Genomic DNA, 26,051 nt, shown 5'->3' on the forward strand with positions numbered 1-26,051 from the left:
TCCATCTGCTTTGGGTTTTCCTCCACCTCTTCCCCAAAAAGAAATATACAATTTCCCCCACACATATTCATGGGCATGATTTGGGTAAATTCCTCAGCACTCTATACACTGCCTGTAAGTGTGCTTTTAGCATAGTATTGTATCATAGTTGAAAACCTAGAGGTCATTTTCTCCTCTAGTAAAATGAAAAACAAAATAGAAACCATGTCTTTGTTACTTACTACTGATGATATCAGCAGTTATCTGACACAGTGCCTCACACATAGTGTTTAATAAATATGTGCCTATTAAATAAACAAACTGTTACTGACTTCCCATGGCTAGGAACTAGGATACTTACAAAATCTTTATAAATTATAAATTATAAATATGCATAAAACATAAAGAATACAATTCTTAGGCATTCTGTCTATATAAAACCATTTTATATTAAAGTAATTTTTATTCTCTCAAAGTGCTTTTATTCTGTAACACCATCACTATTGCTGTTCAGAGAAAAGAGTTTACCCATTTCTCACATAGTATTTTCATTTATTGAGTCATGGCCTGCTTGCAGAATTAACAGAGTACTTGAGATCATTTTACCTCTGTACTGAAAGGTACAGTGTTTAAGGGAATAATGTTTTGACTATAGAAGTGGGAACACTTAAACATGCATACTATTAAGCTGTGATTACTTTAAATGTTTGAGTGAATCAGTAGAATTTAGAATTTGGCAGTATAATCTTAAGCCATGTCTTATGAATAAGCATTAAGAACACATACACACACATGCATTGAATGATATAGCCAGTACTGTACAAAATAATGAGGGAGAAAAAAGAGAATAGTCTTAATGGTTCTTGACCAGGATGAATTTGCCCTCCAGGGGATATTTGGCAACATCTGGAAACATGTTTGGTTGTCACAAGTGGCAGGTGCATATATGGTAAGCAGGACCCTGGGACACTGCTGAACATCCTACAGTGTACCAGATAATCTTCCAAAAGCCAAGAATTACTCAGCCTAAAACGTCAACAGTGCCAATGCTGAGAAACTGCTTCAATACTCTTGTGTGGCCTGTAAAGTAGTTTAGAGTACACCATCCTAATTGACCTCTACAACAGTCTTATAAGTGGGTTACCAGATTAAATTACAGCTCTTTTAGGAAAGAGGAACTCAGATCTAACGGGTTTTGAGTGGTTTTCCCAGAGGCACATAGCCAGGATCCCAACCTAGATCTGACTCCAAATCACATCCATTTTCTCCTCTTTTGTTTGAGTCAGAGAAGACAGTATTTCTGCCTTGCTCCTGTTTAGTGTTCACATTAAAGAGAGCTCTTTGACCAGCAGACCCTTTTTTGACACTGAGTCCTTGTTGGAGTCAGGAAACCTTACGTCTGCTCTTAATTGCCAGAGCAACAGTGCTGTTCAAATAGAGATGGTATTCAGTAACACATTTTATTAAATATTCTTGGTGACTTCCCCCACCCTAGATAATCCAAACATTAATCAGTTTTGCTTTCTTTAATAAAAGAATACAAGCACTGAAATTAACAACAGTTGGACATAAAAGCCAGACATTAATGTGTTCTTAAGTTGTACTTTTAAATTAAATTAAATATAAAAATATAACCCATGCTTTGGGAATATTTCAAATGTCTTACATGGCCATTTTAATTTGTAAAGGAAGATGATCCTTAATTCCCAAAATTTCTTGTACCTTCTAGAATTTTTTTCCTGAAAGTCCATTTCCCACAAGCTCTGTGGTCAAACCTCTTGCTATATATCCAAACAGGTATTCATGAATACTGGATCCCATTTGTAAGCATTTTTTTTAAATATAGCTGAGTTTTTTTTATCTTATCTGTTATGAATAAGTATTTTGAATAGTACTGTCCATTGCCCAAGTGTAATATACTGAGTCTAATGTACTTAGAATGAGCTGCATCTTTTAATTAAGAGTGTTCTTTTGATCATCACGAAAACTTTCATGTGTACTTTTGGCAGTGTACAAATACATCTTTTTGAAAGTGTGTCTTGCTTGAACGTTCTTACATGTACCAAGTTTTTAAAATTGTAAAATACACACTGTTACTCTAAAGAGTTTTTTTTTTTTTTTAAATACATTTTTATAGTAACTGAACTGCTTAGTCAGAGGTAAACAAATTCAAGTCTTGTTTTTTGCTTGCTCTTCTGCACTGTTTTGTATTCTGCCATCCTTCAAGCAATCTGTGGCTTACAATAACTTTCATTAATGTAATAGTCACTTGGGTCATGCAAAAATTGATCTTTAATACCTCAGGAGTTCCTGTGGATTAAGCTACACAATTTTTTATACTTTTTCTACATTGACCCTGGCTCTGAAGAAGTGTTGGCGATGTTTGTTGCAGATGACTCCCTTCTACTTTTCTCTCTAAGCCACAAAGAGTGGCTATAGATCAATCTGGCTTTTTATTACCAAGTGACACATAGTTAAGAGCAGATTGCCGGTAGAGTATGACATTTTGTGAAGAGGGCCCTGCAAAATAACAGTGTTCTACCTAAGCAAAATAAATATAAGTATAGAAGTGTCTTGCTCAGGATTTAAACTGACTACCATTTTCTGATCTATTTGTTTATTGAACATTATAAACTGATAAATTGAAATGAATTTTCAGAAAAAGAAATACTTTCATAAATGTTTTCCATTAATACTTGGAAGTTTTAAAAACGTTATCAATTCTCCCTTTTAGCCAGTTCATTTTTGTTTGTTTTAATTTTATTTGAGGAAAAGATGAATGAGTGATTATTAGATTGCTTTAAATTTACTTATATTTTCCTCCAAGATCTTAATAAAAATGTGAATTTTTGTTTATTTGGTTCTTCTATTTGGATTTTCTTGACTTTCCCACATTTTTTTGTGTCCAGGCTTCCAAGGTTCTATTTTTTTCCCCCATCTTCATCCCAGATACTCAAATGAAATAGGCTATGAATTAATGAAGTTATATAATACATTTTGATAATATTTACCAGTATTAGAATACCTCATTTATATTTCTTTCAAAAATCCAGGTGTCAAAGATCACCAGGTAAAATGTCAAAAAAAAAAGTTAACAGGAGCAACAGCCTTTTCCCATTTAAAGCATGGAATAAGACACTGGGTAGTTAATACAAATTTTGTTCCTGGCTTTAGTTTCAGTAATTGAAAAAAATCAGCAGTTCTGCTCTGGAGGCCTTGTGTGAATAATTACAGCATTTAAGGAAATCAACTGCAGTAATAAAGCATTTTGAAATCCACTGAAAAGATACTATCAAATACATACATATATACTGCCTTTGAAAGATTTCACTGAAACATTAGTCTTCTGTAGTTCCTTACTTTTTAATATGAATGCCCTTACACACAGTTTATACCAGATTGATTACTATCCTAAGATGATATATATTTACAAATATTGCAAAAGTAAATTTTTCCAAATACTGATGCTGTATGACTACCATAGTTATAGTACATATACATCTTTTAAAAAGTAACCTGCAAAGTTTTATAGAATATTTATGTCTAAACGGTTTTTATGCTGTTATACTCAATAGTACTGAATTTCTTAGGTTACACTAAATTATAATTTTTGCGTTAATGTAAAACACTTGAAAATTCTCATTTATTCCATAGATAAAAATTGCTTTAATGTGCTTCTGTTTGAGAGCCTTGAACAGTGGTGCTTTAGTATACCTTTGATAAGGCTAAAATAATGTTGCATAGCATTGTGGAATCATAGAGTGTTTTAACCAGAGGTGATTTTTCTGCCTTACATGCAGTTCTTAAGGATATAATAAATAATAAAGATTGAATGTGCAGATATTTCTTAGTCAGTTGTATAAAATGTTTATGCCTAGGTCCCTGAAGAACCTGAATTTAATTGATTTTTTTTTTGTTTGTAATACTGTTCTTAAAGCTGAAAGAAACTTCAGGTGTCCTTATGATTTCAACTACATTTAGACATCTTAACTGAGAAAAGTTTAATGAATATTTGCTTTTAATATGCCAGACTATTTAGCTCTGTATTAGTTGTTTTCATGAGTATAATGAACAGTTAAATAGAATAAGTAGAATATGGGAGAGTCTAAGCATATTTAACAAAAATAAATGGATAGTTGAGTTTCTCATACTTAAGTCTTTTCCTCCTTCAGAAGTTTCAGAGATCTTAGATCATAGGCAAACAGATTGGCCTGGTGGGAATAGGGAGTGGAGGGGTGGGGGAGGGTAGTGCAGTGAGGGCTTTGTACAATCCTGGATTGTACAAAGGCTGCGATACTGTTCAGAGGCACTTGGGCACTGTTTTGCTTTCTCCCCTCAGGACAAGAATATAACCTTATAATACTATATTTAGTTCAAGAACCAGTAGATTCTGTTCATAAACATTACTTTAACTCTCAGTACATCAATTGTTGTAGTTTTTCCACCCAAATAGTGCAGTGCTGGTGTGAAGAGATAGTGAGGTAAAAAGTGTAGATCTGGCAAGTTCCTACCTTGGACACATAGTGTCATTAGCAGCTAGAAATCTTTGAATTTGGGACGCTGCGGCCCAAGGAGAGCTACGCTGAAATACTTTTGCTTCTGTTGTGTGTAGCCACCTCACCTTCAATAAAATTCTGTAAATGTGGCTAATTAAAAAGGAAGTTCATCTAACCAACATTAAAGAGAACATTTAGTAGTCTTTACATATTGTAGCCTATCAAGATATCATTTTGTAATCGAAAAACTAATAAAGCTAGTTTGTTAGAAAGCAAAGTATCACTAATAATTACTTTCCTTTGGTAGGAAGAAAAAACACCCACCGTGAGGGGCCTTCTAAGGAATGAGGCAGAATTTGTTGAAATAAAAGAATATGAGGGGCGCCTGGGTGGCTCAGTGGATTAAGCTGCTGCCTTCGGCTCAGGTCATGATCTCAGGGTCTTGGGATCGAGTCCCGCATCGGGCTCTCTGCTCAGCAGGGAGCCTGCTTCCCTCTCTCTCTCTCTCTGCCTGCCTCTCTGTCTACTTGTGATTTCTCTCTGTCAAATAAATAAATAAAATCTTTAAAAAAAAAAAAAAATAAAAAATAAAAAATAAAAGAATATGAAATTTGTGGCAACCTAAATGAGAACATATATTTTTAAATTGCATGATTTAATGTGAAGCAGTGATATAACACAACAGTGTACAGTGCTGTACAAATTTTTTAAATTTTATATATTGTACACATGAAGACACAATTTTAATATTTTTGCTATTAAAATTTATACCATTCCATTTTTAATCAAAAATTCTAATTAAAATGTTTTAATATGTAATATTAATATTTTTATATTTGTTATTTATATAATTATTAATATTTTAATATTCAAAACTTATGAATCTCAAAATTTCCAACATTTGTCAAGAGATGTGTCTCCAGGAAAACGTAGTGCTGATTTTGACATAAAAAGAATTTTTTTTAATTATTTTTTTTAATTTTTTATTTTTTATAAACATATATTTTATCCCCAGGGGTACAGGTCTGTGAATCACCAGGTTTACACACTTCACAGCACTCACCAAAGCACATACCCTCCCCAATGTCCAATGTCACCAAAGCACATACCCTCCCCAATGTCTTGTTTCATTGATTCTTCTCCTACCCACTTAAGCCCCCATGTTGCATCACCACTTCCAACATGGATGGAACTAGAGCGTATCATGCTTAGCGAAATAAGTCAAGTAGAGAAAGACAACTATCATATGATCTCCCTGATATGAGGAAGTGGTGACATAAAAAGAATATTAAAGAAGTTTGGAAAATAGAAAAATAAGAGTAATTAAGGTAAGGAAAACAGTGAGCTTACTTAAACCAATAAGAAAAGCCACAGGAGTGTCTAGAAAGGGCTCTGTTCAAATACCAGTTCAGTAAATGAGTTGTATTTCAAAGAGAAGCTTTTTGAAGAGATGTATTCTGTTTTTGTGACATTAATTGTAAAAACAACTGAATTGACAAAGTGTCTGTTTCAGCCACACTTTGGGGGAAAAGGGGGTATGTGGGGACATTATGATGGGCTAGGGATATAGTGTATTCCTTTTGTTGCTCTTACTTAGAGAAGTTGTTCTAAAAAAAATACCACTTGTTCCCTGTGGTAAGTCCTAAAAGTTCCGGAATTTATTATAAAATGAAATACTCAGGACATCATTTGCAGGTTTCAGATTCCTTGTTCAGGCATCTGTAGACATCATACTGACCCTCAATTCTACTTTTTTCATTTATACTACCATGTGTAATATAGGTATGCACATATCAATGAACCGTGAAAAAATACAGAATGAGTTTCTAAATCAGTTTTTAATTGCAAAAAAAAAGTTCAGACTCCAGCTAAATTTACTGAGAACACAACCCAGTAATTTTCATTTGCAATAATAGGAGTTTTACTTTTTTTTTACATTCACATTTCCAAATTATGACTAAAACTTAATATTGGAGCAACAAGTATTTGTTGATTACAGTACTTTTTGCTTTGTCTAAACTTTGCCAGATGGTCTCTGCCATGGTTATGCTAATTAAAATGCATTGCCTAATATGCTTGCTTTGACTCATTTTGTAGCTTGAAGATTTCTCATTTTATGGCATTCGTTAACTGTGTCCACCTCTTATTTACCCTACTTCCTTAAAGATTTTTATTCCCCTTCCTTCTACCCTACTTAGATTTGAGTTTGTTTTTGTTGTTATTGCAGTAGTGATGTAATGATTTTTAGAGACATGTGCTGGGTGGTTCCCCAGATTCACAAATGTTGCTAATCTGAAATGAGAATTCCAGACACTTTTTTATAAGCCTGTCTCATCTCAGCTAATTTTAGAATGATTGTGTTGAATGAAGTGTGCCTAAAATTGCTTATTAGTCATGGTGGTAGGGATCTTTTTGTCCTCAGGAAACAGGGAGAGTTAAAAACTTTCACAAGAGTATCTTAGTGTGCCTGATTCAACGGATGTGCTATTATTTGTGTTATTTTAATTTGTATCCAAAAGTTGGAACTTGTGGGGGACCTGGGTGCCTCAGTCGGTTAAGCGTCTGCTTCAGCTCAGGTCATGGCCCCAGGGTCCAGGGATCAAGCCCCACATCCGGCTCCCTGCTCAGCGGAGAGCCTGCTTCTCCCTCTCCCTCTGCTGCTCCCCCTGCCTGTGTTCTCTCTCTTTCTCTCTCTCAAATAAATAAATAAATAAATAAAATCCTTTTTTAAAAAAAGTTGGAACTTGGAATGAAATGAAATTTGAAGTAAATTTGAGCTAAAATTATGCAGAGAATTCTAAAACATAGTTTAAAATGAAAAAAAAAACAATGATGTCTTATAAATTGAAGTGTAGCTATAAACTTGAGCTTTTATATTTGCTACATATTTTACTGTATTAAACATTCTGTGTAAGGTCCTTTTAGTTTACATACAAAATAATAATGGGGTCACATGGATTAAGATGCTAAATTATATTGCTCTTTGGTTTAAAATAAGATACTGAGGATTATAGAAATATAAAATTTTAAGAATGAATTCTCTCTGCTAATCGGACCAAAACTGTTAGAGTGTACATTCTCAAAGCTGCCTACTAGTTTAGAAATTATGTAGCTTTCAGAGTCAAAAGAATTTTGAGTATTGTATCAGCTGTTTCTCACAATATTTTTGTGTTTCCTTTTAGACAGCTGATCTCTCATCTTAAATGATACCATATAAACAGCTCTATGCCCAAATGAAAGTACTGAGTGAAACTATTGCTTAATTCATTCTATTTTGCTTATATTTTTAGAATTTTTTCATAAACTGAATTTTAGATTAAACCATTATTAGCATGGAAGTTCCTAAAGCAGCCCATTTCAATAAGCTGTATATTTGAGAATGGAATGAGCATCATTCTTCTTCAGTAGGAAATTAAGAGTTGTTCACCAGTAGTAAATTACTAGATTCTGACAAAGACTAATGGGGTTAAGTGTGACTCAGTATAATAAACTTAAGCCTAAGCATCCTTTTAGGCTCTGAGTGAACAAGGTACTGTTGTTGGGTAAAGCCAGTCATGTCATACTACCTGCTGGCTAGCTGTCTTGCTGTAGAAATTGTAACGTAAGGCCCTTGAAATAGATGCCATCATCAGCCCCAGCCCACAAACATTCATCTATTTAAATACATGACAGAAGATGGTGCAAGAGAGTTCAGCAGCTATTCATGTAGGGTAGGAGTAGGACCTACTTTGTTGGAGGCTGGCAACTTTTGAGTTAAAACTCTGCAGCTGTTTCTCTTCCTTTCCTTACAACATTCTCTTTTTTTTTTTTTTTTAAACAATAAACTGACTTAACTATTTTTCCCACAAACATTTTGTATAGATCCAAGGAGCAACAAATTCCAGCTTCCTACTGTAGCAGTAACATCCTTGTTGTCTGTTTGAATAGATCTGAGTATTCTACTTTTTTTTTTTTTAATCTTTTAAAAGGCAACGGACAGCCAAGACGTAGATCCATCCAAGACTTGACTGTTACTGGAACAGAACCTGGTCAGGTAAGACTTAACATTTGAATTCTCTGTCTTTGAAGAATTTTGCAGAATTAGTTTGCAGAATTGATTTCATGAGTTAATCTAAAATTGTGGTAGAGAAGTTCATTGGCACCTGAATTTAAATACTTTGGGAAAAAAAAGTGTAGGTGCCATTGTTAGCTTAACTTGAAGGATAGTTTATCATAGTAGGTTGATTAATTCAGTAGTATTCCATGTGCATTATATATATATGTTTTTATATATGATTTAATAAAGAAATACCAACTTCCTAGTTTAACATTTTGTTGTTATCCTTAGGCTCTAAAGTGAGTCATTAGTGCGGTTTTCCTTTTTACCAACGAGATAAAGAAAAAAATTTTTACTATTTTACTAATTACTAATATTTACTAATAAATATTTTCCCAAGAAAATGTCACTCCTGTGGCATCACTAACATACCTAGATGACTCCAACATCTTTTAATTTGTCATATTTACTGGATTTATATTTTTGTGAAATATGCTTAAGACAGTATTTACTAAGCAGATGGATAAATTCTGGAAAGGCTTCTATCACAGTTGGTAAGGTTTTCTTCATCTTTTATTTCTGGATGTTCTTCAAAAGTCTTATTACCTCTTTATCACTTTCTTTATAAATGATCCAGACAGTGTTATAATTTTAGCCATTACTGACAAGAGTTTTAACCAACAAGTATATAAAAGTAGCAGCTCAGCCAGTATTTTTTTCTGTTACTCAGCTCAATACACTAGACACATATAATTCATGTGATATTTTTTAAATGAATGAGAACAAATTGTGAATTATTGATTTATTTTCAGTTTTATCACAATAAGTGGTTTTTTTGTTTGTTTAAGATTTTATTTATTTGACAGAAATCACAAGTAGGCCCAGAGGCAGGCAGAGAGAGGAGGAAGCAGGCTCCCCACTGAACAGAGAGCCCAACGTGGGGTTCGATCCCAGGACCCTGGGATCATGACCCGAGCTGAAGGCAGAGGCTTTAACCCACTGAGCCACCCAGGCGCCCCTACATTAAGTGTTATGTGCACAACATACATCTGAAGCAATAAAAATCTCACATTATGGTCCATATTCATGTAAAATTATAGGATCATTTATTCTAAACAAAGATTTAATTTATGATAAAATGTGCTAGTACTTTTCATTCTAGAAAGGTGTTTTATTATTTCATTTTTATAAATTTAAAATTTTTTTTTTTTTTAACTTATTTGAGAGAGAGAGCGCACAAGCAGGGGGAGTGGCAGAGGAAGAGGCAGAAGCAGGGAGCCTGACAGAGGGCTCCATTCGAGGACCCCAGAATCATGACCTGAGTCGAAGGCAGATGCTTAACTAACTGAGCCACACAGGCACCTCCCCTTTTTTTAACAATATTTTTAAATTGTAGAGAAACTTCTTAGTTGTTAATAAAAATTTGAGAACCCTTTATAGGTATCAAATTAACTAACAAAAAGCACTTAAATATTTAATGATAAATATCGTTGATCTTCATTTATATCTGGATATATTTTTTTATTTCTCATAATGCCTATACACACACTCAAACACACACATATACACACATATGTACATTGTACATATATATTTATTATATATGATATGAAGTAACCCTAAATCTGAAAGTATCATAAATGAATACAGTCATTTTATTTCATTTATTTTTCAGTATATCTGCTTTTTCAGTATATCTGCTTTTGTGAAACCCCAGAACTTTTGAATGACATTTCCCACTTTATCCCCCTCAAATACTTCAAGTGTTGGTGAGGGCAGTTAGTAACAGTTTGGCATCTGGTATTTGCTTTGATTCCTTAGAGGCTTGATGAGCTCAGCCTTCTTAACCCTGTTTTCTATTGCCATTGACATTCCAGTTATGAGAAATGCTAGCCAAGTGTTCTCCGTTTGACTGAGAATGTGAGGCGTGCTCTGAGGCAGTTCAGAAGCGTGTGTGAGTGCAAGTGCTCTTCTCTTTACTCTGTAGTGAAGGCATTGCTGTTATTTGGGACTCACCTCACCATACCAGCCTTTGTTACTTCATCACAAATTCTGTATGACTTGAGACTATGATTCTTAGCCTTTTCATTTGCAATACCTTCCGCAGGAAAACACTGGAACTGAGGCAGTCTGTAGTTGTGTGAACAGTCATTACCGTGAATTGTCATGGACTACTGCAAAAGATTCAGAGTGAGGGGGATTTTAGGGTAGCAGTGCAACCTGTTCTAAAACCGATGATAGGGGGTCCTGGGTGGCTCAGTGGGTTAGGTCTCTGCTTTCAGCTCAGATCATGATCTCAGGGTCCTGGGATCGAGCCCCGCATCAGGCTCTCTGCTTAGCAGGGAGCCTGCCTCCCCCCTCTCTCTGCCTGCCCCTCTGCCTAATTGTGATATCTATCTGTCAAATAAATAAATAAAATCTTTTTAAAAAATAAATAAATAAAACCGGTGATAGATGGCCATTGTGTGGCCAGTTTTTAAAACTGATCCACTCTTTCAGAGTTACTTAAGTGTATCATAAACTTAAAATGCCAGTTTGGGATGAGGATGGTAAATAGCAATTCTAATACACTGTGAAAACATTTTCCTCTGAAAATGTTAGGATAAACAACCATTAAATGTTTTTAATTACTCATGAAAATGATATTCATTATTTGAAAAAAAAAATATGCACAATATGGATTTTCAGAATTGAAGGTATAGTTCTTTTTAAATTCTGGCTAGGGGCGCCTGGGTGGCTCAGTGGGTTAAGCCACTGCCTTCGGCTCAGGTCATGATCCCAGGGTCCTGGGATCGAGTCCCGCATCGGGCTCTCTGCTCAGCGGGGAGCCTGCTTCCTCCTCTCTCTCTCTGACTGCCTCTCTGCCTACTTGTGATCTCTCTCTGTCAAATAAATAAATAAATTCTAAAAAAAAAAAAAAAAAATGTTTTAAATTCTGGCTAAACGGTGATAAAACAGATGAACAGATGCATAGGGGATTTTGTTTCTTGGTTGGTTTTCGCCATGGAAATTGGTAAAGAACATGAAGAAAAGAATTTGCCTACCTGCTACAGTCATCAAAGGAAGAGAGAACTTACTAATTATGTTTAGTACTATATCTCATAGATGAAAGTAAATTGATTGGAGTTTATACTTTGGCTCTTGATTCAAGACTGACCTTAAAAATCATTTAGACTTTATATATGTAAATTAAAATTAGGTTGTTTTTATACGGCCATTGCTCCTGAGCAGAATAGTGAATGAAGCAAACCTCTGAATTAACAGTAGTTGTGATTTGTCTAAAATACTGTGTCCTTAAACATAAAACTCACTTTAAATTCATTCAGGTTTTTATTAAGCCAGAAAGCTTATTAAGCACATTTAGTGGATCTGTCCTCTTACTTTGAAAACATACTGAGAAAGAAAAAAGTACCCCCAGGTTGTCCAAGAACTGACCTGACACTGAGGCCTCAAGGGCTGTTAGAAGCTGGGCATAAACAATGTCTCAGAACACCAATAGACAAGATTATACTGAGACTATGATAAGGTGAGACAAAACAACAACACTTTTTAGTGTCTCAGCATAGACAAAAACAAGGTCACTGTGCCATACACAAAATACCAGACATTGCTGTCTCCCAGCTGATGCGAGTGACTGTGCTTCTTTACCAGCTGCAACTTGATCCTCATTCTAGTCTAACTTCCCTGGAGAATTGCCTCTGCTTTCTGGCAGTAGCTGATCTAGAGTTCACCCCTCCTTCCTTAGAACTGCTCCAAAATCACTCATCGAAAGCCCCGAATCTTTAAGTTCTGCAGTCCTTTCAGAGATACCCCACATTATCCCACAGTGAGCACTCTGCTTCGCTGCAATGAGTGTTAAACTCATCTCATCCCACTGTGGGTATGTCCCTGGTGGTCTCTGCCTACAGAGTATTGACAGTGCCCAGCCCCCTAATGTATTTGAGCACAGCAGACTTACACCCAGATCACTTAGAGAAATGCAGTAATATTTTTGTGCACCAACTTTGTGCGGGTCAGGCCTTTATTTTTTAGGTTTTTTTTTTTAAATATTTATTTGACAGAGGAAGAAAGATCACAAGTGGGGAGAGCAGCAGGCAGGAACGGGGGGTGGGAGGGGGGAACTAGACTCCCCACTGAGCAGAGAGCCTGATGCAGGGCTAGATCCCAGAACCCTGAGATCATGACCTGGGCTGAAGGCAGAGGCTTAACCCACTGAGCCACCCAGGCGCCCCTTTCTAATTTTTTTAAAAGATTTTTATTTATTCATTAGAGAGTGTGGGGGGGAACATGAACGGGAGAAGGGGCAGAATTAGGAGAAGCAGACTCCCCACTGAGCAGGGGGCCCAACAAGGGGCCTCATCCCAGGACCCTGGGATCTTAATCTGAGCTGAGGGCAGACATTTAACCAACTGAGCTACCCAGGCGTCCCAATATTGTATGTTATTTAAATCATAACCCTGTAAATTTGGTACTTTTATTTTCCTCATTTTGCAGATGAATAAACTGAGGGTTAGAGAAACTTTCCAAAATGTCTTCCCTTGTACTGCCAGTAATTGCTATAGCCAACTTATGAATCCAGATCTGATTCCAAAACAGACACACTCTTGTCATTCTGTTTTGCATGTAAAACTGAATGTATTGCATGCTAAAGTACTCCTAGATTTCTTTGATTTCAAGATGATAGTGTACATCATCATTAATTATTTAAATAGTTTTTAATGATGAGGAGTTTTAGCTGTATCATATTACTGAGCAAGGCTAATTTACCTTGATAATAAATTTCCTGAGATGGCTGCACAGATTTACTTTTTATATATCTGGGTGAGCCTTTCTTAAATTTCACCAAAATTATATATTTTTGTGTATGTCTGCATAATCCTTCTGGAGTATATATTATATATATATAGATCTGTTTTCAGGATGTCTCTTGGGGGGGATAGCAGTCAGTGAAAATCACAACCGCAAGATAGATGATGCAATGATGATTGTTTAAAGAGTTAGGCCTACTATATATTTTCTTTAATTTTTTATTTTTTATAAACATATATTTTTATCCCCAGGCCTACTATATTTTTAATGGACTTAGAATCTACTTTCCTTAGTCAGATGTGTGACTCTAGGTAGGTTCTTTAATTTCCCTGAGCTTCAGCAATCATATATACCAGTGGGGATCATAACACCCACTCCTTGGGGTTCTTATAATGTGTAAAAGTACCAGACACACTGTAGATGCTTAATAACGTACACCTGCCTCCCCATAGTGTATGTACCAAGGTTATTATTATTTCCTTGCTCTCATTATAATACATTACTATCCAGAAAACAAAAATAGCACTGGGAAAGAGATAGTCCCATTGGCATTCAGTTTTTTCTGTATTATAGGAGAAGTTTGTGTTAGGGATCATAGAAAGTATTAGCATTAAAGGCCTTTTATCACATATCAGTTATTTATTTAAGGAATATCATTTATTATACTACTACTTCTATCTGTCTTCAGTCTGCACCTCCTTCAGTATAGATAATTTTCTGTTGAAGCTCTAAGTCAGAGGTTTACATAATAGTTTTAAATAATTCCTGGTTCATAGTATACCTTTCTTTTGGAGAATTTAAAGACCATATAAGAATAATAAAATTCTAAAATTTCCTTATAATGAACTATAGTGAAGCTAGAATTAGATTGATCATATACCTTCAGATTAGAAAGAATGTTTTCAGTATTACCTGTTGTGTATAGATTTAATTGAGTTATCTGTGACTGTCATAATGGAGGAAGTCCCCATGTAAATGCACATCACTAATTTGATACCCGTTTCTTTTTAATGTTTATATTATTCAGATGTTACTTCAGCAAAATTATCATATAAATCATTAATTTCTGTGCTTTATGCTTATATAATTTTAGCAACTGAAAGTTTAAAATAGCTTTTAAATGTCAGTCTAAATGGTAGCACTGGCCATAAATTTTTTACTTATGAAAATATTTTCCCAGTCATTCAGGTGAAACATAAAAAGCAAAGCTTTATTTTTGTCTGTAAAATAACTCCCAATTCCTTTTTATAAATATTGAGATAAAGTTCTGGGCAAAGTCCAATCCTGTTTCATGGCTACCAATGGTAATTTGCCCTCTGGTTTAAATTTGGCTTTGTATCTGCCTTAAATTTTAGTGTGGCATTTTTGTACTCTTGTAACCACTTTCACATCCAACCTTGTGGTAAGTCAAGTTTTTCCATCTCTCTTAAACTTTTTACAATTTGTGTAGGAATAAAATAAAGTTTTATAAATATCTTGAAGAAAGAGGCAACCCAGATGAGTTTTAATAATTTGAAAGCATACATGAACATAAGAATTTGACCAATGATTTTTTTAGTAGCTACTATAAACTAAAACTTCTCTTAGTAGTTTGCAAGTAGCAACATAAATTTAACCCATAAACTAGTTTGATTTTTTAATTGTCAAATATTACGTGATCCTCTTATTTATTACCTTATATTTTTCAGATGTTCAAGAAATATGGCTTATTTTTAAATATTTCTTTAGTTTTTTTATATGAACGTTTTAGCATATTGTTACTCATTGAAAAACCAATTTATTGAAGTATGAAGACTTACTTAGTTAATTTATGGATGTAAATTTAGCTCATGATGGCTTTTCCTGTAGTTTTCAGGAAAAACTAGTTTTGAAACTTTAAAATATTAGCCTTTGAGCATCTCGGTGGCTTAGTCGATTAAACATCTGACTCTTGATTTCAGCTCAGGTCATGATCTCAGAGTTGTGAGATCAAGCCCCATAGCAGGCTCCAAGTTAGGCATAGAGCCTGCTTAAGATTCTCTCTCCCACTCCCTCTCTCCCTTCCTCCCTCCCTCTCTTTAAAAAAAAAAAACAGAAGAAGAAGAAGGTTTAAAGGACTCAGGAGTAATGTCATAGTATCTGTACTTTTTTTTTACCAAGGGTAGCAGCATCCAAAAGTAAGAGTTAACAAATTTCATCACTGATTCTTTTTGGTATATATTCTTTCTTATACACAAAAGGTAAATAAGCCTAAGCACCAGACTTATACCTGAGTACTAAGAGCTTATGTTATCGTTTTATTCAGTGAGTATTTATTTTGTAGTTATTATATATTCAGTAATTTCCTAAATCCTGTGGAGTACAATATACAAATACACATGATCTCAGCCCTTAGTATATTATAATATTTTTGAGGAATAACAAACATTGAGAGTAATATAAACTATTTCAGTCTCAAGTTGAGGCTTATGTAGTAGCACACTATAAATACAGCCAAATTCAAAGAAGAAAAGTGTCTTTGTTACAGGGTTTAGTCACTGTGTTTTATAAAAAGAACCGTGATTTTAATCTTGAGAAAGAATTGTTAGGTGCTGCAAGTTCATTCATATATTCCCATCTTAGATTTACAACCTAATAATCAGCCACTTAGTGAACATTTTCATTGTGTCAAAAAATACTTCAGATACTTTATTTCATTTGATTTTTTTACAAACTGATGAGGCAGGTAACACTGTCCTCATTTTACTTATTGAGGCTTAGAGATTAAACAACTTATGTAAAGCCACACTGCTAATAAATAGCAGACAGAGATTCAGACTCTGGGTTGTATTGTTTCCAGTGCCTGACTTCTTAACTATTACTACTGTTCAGCCACATTTGATAAATGAGCTTAAGGCACCAAAAGACAGCTTATTCAAGTTCACATAGGCACAGATGGCAGAACTGAGATTTATACCCAGGTCTCCACAAAGTATTAGACTAAATCATGTGAACTTGCTGATACTCAATTATTTTGATGTATAAAATGTCAGATTCATGTAGTTCACTTGTCATATTTGCTCTTTGCATTAGACCATATAATCCTTAAATGAATATAGGGTCAGGATTAAAAGCAGGAAGAGAAAGAGGGGCATAAGGAATTATCAGAGGAGAGATCATCCGGATAGGTAAGGTAAAACCTGCTGATGGAGGGTCAGGAACGCCAAGGTGGGAATTTCAGAATTGATCCATTCACAACCAGTAAATGAACATTTGTAGATGCTGCTAGAATAAAGTAGTCTTCAAACAGAGGATCTGGCTTTGTGCTCAGAAAACCAAGGATGTAGCAAGAATGAACATAACATGTTGAAGGGAATCTCAGCAGGGCCCTGAAAGATGAAGAAGAATTAGCAATAAGGAGAGAAAAACAATGAGCGTTGTTATACACAGGGCACCTCTGTAAGTATGACATGCATAAACTAAGGTTTTGGAAAGACCAGTCTAATAAGGAGTTGGAAATTGTTTGTGGTATAAGAAAGCTTTTTTTGGAATTTCTGAAGCAATTTCTTAGGTACCCAAGATGAAAGTAATATCCCATCAGTCTTTTCTTCAGAATTATTTTGTGATTTATTTCCAAAATTGTTATACAAGTGCCTTTTACAGTTTTAGTATCCTCAATCTGTTGTGAGTTTTCAAGGCTTAGGATAATAGAACTGTAGCAGTGGATGAAATACTAAAAGTTACCACATCTTTAACCCAGCTCCACCCCTCTCTAGATAAAGAAAACAAGACTTCTTAAAGTAAACTAAATTAGACTTAGTACCATAATTAGAATTCACATCTGCTAATTTCTACACATGGGGACTTTCTGTAACTATTGTATTACCCTCATTTTACTTGATGCCATCTTTGAGTGTTTCTGCTGAAGATTCTTTTGAATTTATGTACTTTTTATGTTTTACTTTGTATAACTCCATATTCTTTTTTGAGTATCAGTAACACTTTTAAGAAAAAAAGGTGCTTTTTTGAAAAAGAGTCTTATAGGGATGCCTGAGTGGCTCAGTTAAGCTGCTGCCTTGAGCTCAGGTCATGATCCCAGCCAGGGTCTTGGGATCGAGTCCTACATCGGGCTCCATGCTAGGCAGGGAGCCTGCTTCTCTCTCCACCTCTGCCTGCCACTCTATCTGCTTGTGTGTGTGCATGCTCGCGCTCGCTCTCTCTCTCTCTCTCTCTGACAAATTTGAAACACCTTTTTTTTTTTAAAGAGTCTTATAAAATCCATTTTAACTCATATGTCCTCTGAGAATTTTTAATATATGAAATATTAATACATAGATAAGAGTATATGTAATATGTAAGTTATAAAGTCTGATAATAAAATGAACATTTACGAATCCACTACCCAGTTTAAGAAATGGAACGTGATCAATTCCCATGACTCTGCCTGTGTGTGCTCCTTGCCTGTGACCTTTCTGTCATCCACCAGCCTACAATGCCATTTTCTGTGCTGCCACATTTCTAGACTTTTTATAAATACTAGTTCTCTAGTTAAGAAACTATCTTCTCTTAAATAGAATTCAAGTTTGTTAAAAAAAATTTAACAAAATGTTACATTTTGTCAAATGCTTTTTTAATGCATCTGTTGAGATTTTTCTCCTTTAATCTGTTAATAAGATGAATTGGATTAATAGAATTCCTAGCACAAAGTGACCTTTGCATTTATAAGATAACCTCAACTTCTCAGATGATTTTTATTGTTTTTATACTGGCAAATTCCATTTGCTAATATAATTTTTAGGACTTTGATTTTTGCCCCTATATTCATCAGTAAAGTTGCCTAGTAGTTTTTCTTTTTCTGTCCTTATTTCTTAATCAGATTTACTGCCTTACAGAATGAGTCAGGAAGTGTTTCTTTTTTCTAGAATAATTTCACAATGGTAAGTGCTTGATAGAACTCAACTGTAAAATCCTCTGAGGTTGGTGTTTTCTCTAATGTATAGAAACTTCAGTGATGTATATATTTTTTAGAATTTCTTTATTTCACTTTTTTAATTTTTTGTTTTGTTTTTAATTTACTAACCAATTTATAGTATTCTCTCATTCTTATTTTGTTATTTTTGAGGGGAGGCTGATGACTTTGTTCTTTTTCCAATTTTTTTAAAGGTTTTATTTATTTATTTGACAGAGATCACGAGTAGTTAGAGAGGCAGGCAGAGAGAGAGGGAGAGGGAAGCAGGCTCCCCACAGAGTTGAGAGCCCAATGTGGGACTCAATCCCAGGACCCTGAGATCATGACCTGAGCCGAAGGCAGCGGCTTAACCCACTGAGCCACCCAGGCGCCCTTTTTCTAATTTTATAAGTTAAATCTCTAGCTTATAAACTGTCACTGCTTCTATATTTTTTTCATCTAAATATTTGGAATTGAGTATTTTTCTCCAAGTGCCTCTGTAGTTGCATCCCACAGGTTTTACTGTGTTTCATGGTAAAAATCAGTTCAAATACTTTCTCATTTCCACGTTGTTTCTTTGAACAGTTAGTTATTTAGAAGTGTTTTTAAGTGTCCAAATATATGAGATTTTTAAGGTTAACTTTGAGTCATACAAAAGTAAATTTTTTTAACTTTTTTTGAGATTTGCCTTATAGCTAGTACATGATCAGTTTTCATAAATGTTCTATGGTACTTAAAAAGAATGCATATTCTCCAGTCTTTAGGTATAGGGTTCATTGATACGTTTAGAGCAAGCTTTCTTCTTAATGCAGTTCAGGTTTTACTGGTGGTGTATCTTATTTTTTGGTCTGGTTTTATAAATCATTTACCAAGGAGTATTAAAATACTGCACTGTAGTGGTGATTATGTCCCTTTCTCCTTGCAGTTTTATTGCTGTAGCTGTTTGGAAGCTATGTATAGATACAGCATATCTTATAATAGGTAGAGCATATAAATTTTGAATTGTTGTTACATAATGATTGACTCACTAATCATGTTATCTCTTTCTCTAGTAATTTTTTTTAATTCTAAACTCTTTTCTCTCATATTAATATAGCTACATAACTTTATTTTGGGTAGGTTTGCCTGTTGTTTTTCATCCTTTAACTTGCTGGTTTCTCTACCCTGTGAATTAGAGCTGTCTCTTATAAAGAGCATGTAATCCATCCTGACAGTCTGATTTTTTAAATATCTTAACTCAAGAAATTAATCCGTTTATATTACGGTTACTGATTGATTTGTTCCTTTTAATCTTATGCTTTCTCTTATTTCCCTTTTTGCTCCTTTTTTTGCCTTCCTTTGGATTGAACAAATATATTTCTCATCCCATTATTTGTCTTTCTAATTTGGGGATCCCATATACTTCTAGTAACTACCTGTGAAATTTTAACACTCAGACTCAAACTAAAGTTAATATCTTTACCTCATCTTCAACAATATAAGGATTTTTAAATAAGTCCTTCTCTTGCTTATGCTATTTTTATTCAAGTTTTAGTACTCTCTTATTATCTGTTTGCTTGGTAATTTTGAAAATTAGTCATGTTCCCATTGTTTAATATTTTCTGTGCATAGAATCATCCTTATGTTTACCAGTATTCCTGATTGCAACTTGGTCCTTCAGTCAGGGAAAACTTTTTCTTAACCCTAAACTACGTGCTTTAGAAATTTTTGTAAGAGCTTATGGATGAAAAAAATTGTTTAAAAAAGAGCTATGGATGGTAGAGTCTATTTTTATCTAAGAATGTTATTTTGACCTCATTCTTTATGTTTTTGTTGGTCAAACAATTCTAAGATAATAGTTATTTTCTTTTAGCAGCTTAAAGATACTCCACTTTCTTCTGGCTTCCTTTTTGCTATTAAGAATCTAACTGAATGGTTTGGGGAATAATCTGTCTTTAGCTACTTTCTGCTATGTTCTATTTTCTTTGTTCTCTAGAATTGACTATAATATGACCCATGTTTAATTCATTATTGTAGTTCTGTTATTTTTTTCTGCTTGGGATTGATTGTGGTTGGGATTTGTTGTATCGTCCAGCAGTTATGTAAATATTTTATGAATTCACAGTGGATACATTTCTCCCCTCCACCCAGAGCCACTCCCAACACAGACAAATTTATTTGCTCTCTGCTTTTGTAGGGTAGACCTTTATTCCTAGTTCACTCTTTCCCCAAAACTGAAGTCTTTCTTGGGTTTTAGCTTTAAGCACAGCAGTTCTCCAGTCTTATTCCCATCCTACAAAGGCCTAAGACTTAATGCCTTTCCTCTGAGTGCAGAACATAGTCAAAACAAAAGTTTTAGGTCATTGGTGTTCATTTGAAATTCACAGAGCTAACAGTTTAAGCACTTACTGGACTCCTGATCCTGCTTTATTACTGGTCTCAGAGCATTTCTCTTACTTTCTTGAAAGCTCATCAGTTTTTAAGAGGTATTATGCATGAGTGCATATAAATTTTGTATTTGTGTATATACATATGTACAGACGTGTGTGTGTGTGTGTGTGTGTGTGTGTGTGTGTATAAAATCTTAGAGGATTTATTTACTTTTTTCAAGAGTATTTCAAGACCTCTAGTGATAGAAATGGAAGGCTGTCCTTTGCTTTGTAATAAAAATTTTCTCTTCTTTTTTTTTCACATAAAAATCACATTTTGTTCCTCCTATCATTTCTTCCAATAGGTAAGCAGTAGGTCATCCAGTCCTAGCGTCAGAATGATCACTACCTCAGGACCAACCTCAGAAAAGCCAACTCGAAGTCATCCATGGACTCCTGATGATTCCACAGGTGACCAGTGTATTTCCTCATTATAATTAAAAGTTGAATTCATCATATTTGTTTCCATTTATTTGTGTCATGACACTGATCTTTAAAAAGGCAGGCATTTCAGAGTAGATTTTCATATTAATAAAATCAAATATTTAGCAATAAACTTAAAGATGAGTTTTTGAGTACTGAAATAGATTGTCTCGCCTTCTGCATTTCCCCCCCAGATACTAACCATCTATATTAAAGATGATTTTGTTCCTCTACAGAGGAAGATACTGTGTTCTTGATTCTTAAGTCTCTGATTTTCCTATTTTTGATCCATTCTACAGATGATAGTAGTAAAGTCCATTATCATTTAAATAACTAAAATCAATAGAATAAAAATAATCATCTTAGTCTCAGTCTTTTGTCTTAAAGACACGAGATACCATGTACTTCAGTGAGAAAAAAAATTTCTGACCATTAATGTTACATAAATTTCTGTTAATTAGACCTTAAAAAGCCTGTTAAATTAAAACTCCCTAGTGGCACCTGAGTGGCTCAGTGGGTTAAGCCTCTGCCTTTGGCTCAGGTCAGGATCTCAGGGTCCTGGGATTGAGCTCTGCATTGGGCTCTCTGCTCCCCGGGGAGCCTCCTTCCCCCCTCTCTCTGCCTGCCTACCTGTGATCTCTCTCTCTCTCTCTCTGTCAAATAAATAAATAAAATCTTTTAAAAATAGTAATAATAATACTAAAACTCCCTAAAATGAATGACTAACTGGTCAAAATACTAGTATTAAAATCTAATGATGGAATAGTTTTATTATGGGCAAGCAGGAAGTTATGTGCCACAGTGGAATTAACTTTCCTTAGCATTAAGAGAATTCCCTGATAAATACTCAGCAGTATGGTTCTGTAAACATTTATTATTTATATGTTATTATGTCAAGGAGGGAAAGATGATCTCTTAGGCCTTGGATAATTAAACCATTTGTGATTTTATTTAAGATCAGCTGTGTTATTAATAGTGTCCATTAAATTGAAATTAAAAAGTCAGCTTTCTCCCTTTACAAACTAAAACACTCCTTGTAAGTATTTATAGATATTTGGCATGGCTTAGTCAAGTTCATAATTTAATTTAAAAAAATTACTGAGTAGCTTTCTCTCTTTCATGTAAGATACAACTAAGTTTAGCCAGGGGTGTACTCTCTAGTTTTAGTAAGTTTAAATTTAGTGGTGGCAAAAAACTCCTCTGAGTTTCACCCCTAGCAAGCCCAACCCCGGATTGTCCAGAACGTTCACTACTCAGCACATATGCAGAATTTGTCACAGTGTGCTTTCTCTCAGAGGTAGGTAGGGAAATGCTCTTGACAGATTTGATCATTAACATTCAGGTAAGGTTAGCTCTTTCCTGATTCTTCAACCCTTTGGTGAGGGAGTACGTGCCCTGACATTACAGCATTTGCTGAGACCTAGTGCTCAAATTTTGCAGGACCTCCTTCCTGACTTCAGCCTAGACTAATCTAGCCATGCTAGTCCAATGTGAATTCATGGAAATAAAATAAAAATTCTCTTATGTCCCTCTCACTTCTGTTTTTTTTTTTTTTTTTCCTACTTCATATATTCTTCCAGCCTTTCAAACCCAATCTCATTTTTTTCCTTTCTGGGACCTAAAATACCAATAGCTAGAAATCATATCTAGGTCCAAAATTCAACTGAATTTTGTGTTTCCTTTGAAATACAGCAAGTATGTGGTTATAATTTTAGATAATTTTGAATATAATTTTAGAAGTTGAAACTGGTTTAGGCTTATATTTAATGATGTTCAGCTTTGCATTGTTTCTAAGAAAAGTACTGATAATCAAGCTAATACAATAAATTACAGGGAAGAGATATTGGTAAAGCCTTTTTCTTTGAAGTCTCCCTGATTCAGGAAAAATTTAGAAGTGCATACATAAGTTTAAGTAACCTAATTAATTAAGTAGTTTTAATTTAAAAGAGGAGGGATTTCTATCCATTTTCAGAGAAAAATAAGAAGCATATCAATTTAATAATCATAGCATACAATGAGTGCTCTTGGATTTATATTTATAATATACAGAGGATAAAGAAAGACATACATACCCAAGAGCAGTTAGAAAGATAGCTAGACACAGTAGAGGGAGCCACAGAGAAGGAAAAACCCACCGAAGAGTTTTTCTTATTTGTAAAGATTAGAAGTGTAAAACATGGCCCACTGCTTACAATCTTATTAGAGTCATAATACTGACACATTAAAAATTTTAAAAAACTCATCATGCTTTATGTAGTTTTAAAAACTACTAAATTTGCAGTGCAAAGCTCAGTGTTTTAAAAGTTAATAGAATAGTCCTTGAATTTTTTTTTTCTATTCCCTGAATACTGTGAAACACTGATATACTTAATTTTAAAATATGTATCAGAGGGGCGCCTGTGTGGCTCTTTCAGTTAAGCATCTGCCTTCAGCTCAGGTCATGATTCCAGGATCCTGGGATGGAGCCCGGCACTGGCCCCCTTCTCCCTTTGCTGCTCCCCATCCTGCGGCTTCTGTGCTCTCTTGTGCTTTCTCACTCTCTCTCTCTCTCAAATAAATAAAATCTTTAAAAAAATAAAAATTTTTTAAAAAGTAAATATATATCAGATGACAGGGTGCTTATTTGATAAGATATATCAAATATGAAAGATTTAAGAAAGTAATAAGAACAGAAATATTGAACGAGTTTAGGATACTTAATTCTTCCTATAAAGCCCAGGGGGAAATAACTTTTAATCAATTGTATTTTTGCGGAAAGTAGTGTTCCATGGGCGCATAGTTCGAAACTGTTGTTGTGGGTAGGGAAAGAGAGAGATAATAAGTTAAATGTAGTTTTCATTTAGCCATTCCAGAAGAATACTTACGTTAGTATATGACTTTAGGGTAGGTAAGACTGTACTAGTACTGTACTGTACTCCATCCACTCTTTATTGCACTCCAGTATTTAATAAACATTACTTTTTTAAAACATTAATTTTTCGATCTGAAATACAAAATTAAGTATGTAAAACTGCCCTTCCTTCCTAATTCTCCATTTAGTGTCAATAATAACAACAGTAATAGTAACCATCACCACCATGTGTTGACAGCTTACTCTGTGTTAGCATTGCATGGTATTTCTTACATGCATTTTCTTATATCATTTGATTTAGCTTAGCTTTTGGAGTTACTTGCAAGCACATTCACAGTGGCTTTGAAAAAGAAAACTAGAATATCAGTCAGTAATAAATTATTGAAGTTACCCAACTATCAGACTGTCCTAGATTTTTATTGCATTGCATGCCATGCCTTGCTCTCAGCCCAAACTTATATTTATCTGTACCACTCTTTCAAGGAGTCACTTGTTAGAAAAGGGGCTGAACAGTTCACTTTCTTTTTTTAAGATTATTTATATATTGATTTGACAGACCACAAACAGGTAGAACGAGAGGGAGAGGGAGAAGCAAGGCTCTCCGCGCCGAGCAAAGAGCCCTACGTGGGGCTCAATTCCAGGACCCTGGGGTCATGACCTGAGCTTACAGCAGACGCTTTACCAACTGAGCCACCCAGAGGCCCTTGAACAATTCACTTACTCTTTCCTAACAGTGGGAAAGCAGCTACTTCTGAAATAAAAAAGTCCATATTACTTCACAGTTGCCCCGCCTGCTTCTGGAGGCATAAACGTTAAACCCATGTGACTCATGCAAGTTGTCAGGACAGTTTATTCCTCTTTTGAAATACAAATAAAAGCTGTCTGTTCAAATGCTTTGATAAAATCAACAGGTTGTTTGATTTAACCCATTTAACTGTCCCGCCCATGACTTCGAGCTACAGTTTCCCTACTATTCATTACACCTGTGTTCAGTGTACTCCCCTCAGAAACCTCTAACATTTTCTGCAGCGATTCTCATTAGGAGAGGTGGGAAGGAGTTCACACTAGAATATATATAAATTTAAGATATTCCACTGGAAGAGAATGTGTCTCCCCCACCTTTTTCCATTAAAGAATGCTAATATTCAGGGAATTGACACAGCATTATAGTAAACAGCATGATCAAGGAAAGAGATACGAGGTTAGACTAGGTAGAGTCAATGAAGACTGAATTTAAAGTATAAAGGTCCCATACCACTGTTTTTGTTTTTGTTTTCTTTCAGGATTTTATTTAAATTCAAGTTGTTTAACATATAATGTAGTATTAGTCTCAAGGGTAGATGTTTTTGTTTTTAATTGAACAAGGGCTTATGACCTGTAACATTACACAACTTAAAACCAACTTAAATTGTGCTAGAGTATGGTTGCATTCTGATTATCTGGTGATTGGATGTTCCATTTTTACCTTTAGAATTCAGAAATAGACTCTCTTTGTTATTAACAACAATAACTTTAATGTATTATTTACTTTAGGAAAAAATGCTAATATTCATGCATGCTCTTTTGTGTTTTGCTTATAATTATTCATGATAGAAAATAAAACACATACTTGAATTCCAGATACCAATGGATCAGATAACTCTATCCCAATGGCTTATCTTACACTGGATCACCAACTACAGGTAAAAAGAGTACTTTCTCAGTAAATGTTTACTTTTTCCTTAGAAGTTTAGACATAGTCTATCTAGAAAGTGAACAGTTTTGTTTATATCTGGCATCATATATTCATTTATTTATGCTTTTAGATGGCCTCCTTAAACTTTCTAAAATCAAGTTAAAATGGTTTGTCCATTTAAGTTAATCAGATCTAAAATTGGTGGTCATAGATTAACAGTTGTCTTTAAATATTTCCATATATTTGTTTAAGAATACCAAGAATGTTGGGGGGGATCACCTGAATTCCTCAGTTAGTTAAGCACCCAACTCCTTTTTTTTTTCTCTTTTCTTTAAGATTTTATTTATTTATTTGACAGAGAGAGACACAGTGAGAGAGGGAACACAAACAGGGAGAGTGGGAGAGGGAGAAACAGGCTTCCCAACGAGCAGAGAGCCAAATGTGGGGCTTGATCCCTGGGATCATTTC

At 34.6% G+C, this 26,051-nt stretch overlaps 1 protein-coding gene across 3 annotated transcripts in view; it reads left to right on the forward strand.

Annotated features, from left to right (window-relative positions):
* The window catches only part of MAP3K7 (mitogen-activated protein kinase kinase kinase 7), a 76,162-nt gene that overhangs the window by 44,105 nt on the left and 6,006 nt on the right, over positions 1 to 26,051 (forward strand). For all 3 annotated transcript variants that reach the window (XR_009354543.1, XM_059177062.1, XM_059177063.1), the window contains 3 exons: positions 8,444 to 8,508; positions 20,940 to 21,045; positions 25,529 to 25,590. Coding sequence is in view for 2 of the 3 variants with exons in the window: in XM_059177062.1 (XP_059033045.1) it covers positions 8,444 to 8,508; positions 20,940 to 21,045; positions 25,529 to 25,590 (233 nt within the window). In the remaining variant the exon portion in view is untranslated. The remainder of the gene's footprint in view (positions 1 to 8,443; positions 8,509 to 20,939; positions 21,046 to 25,528; positions 25,591 to 26,051) is intronic.

This window comes from Mustela lutreola, chromosome 6 (genome assembly GCF_030435805.1).
Source record: "Mustela lutreola isolate mMusLut2 chromosome 6, mMusLut2.pri, whole genome shotgun sequence".
Lineage (NCBI taxonomy): Eukaryota > Metazoa > Chordata > Mammalia > Carnivora > Mustelidae > Mustela > Mustela lutreola.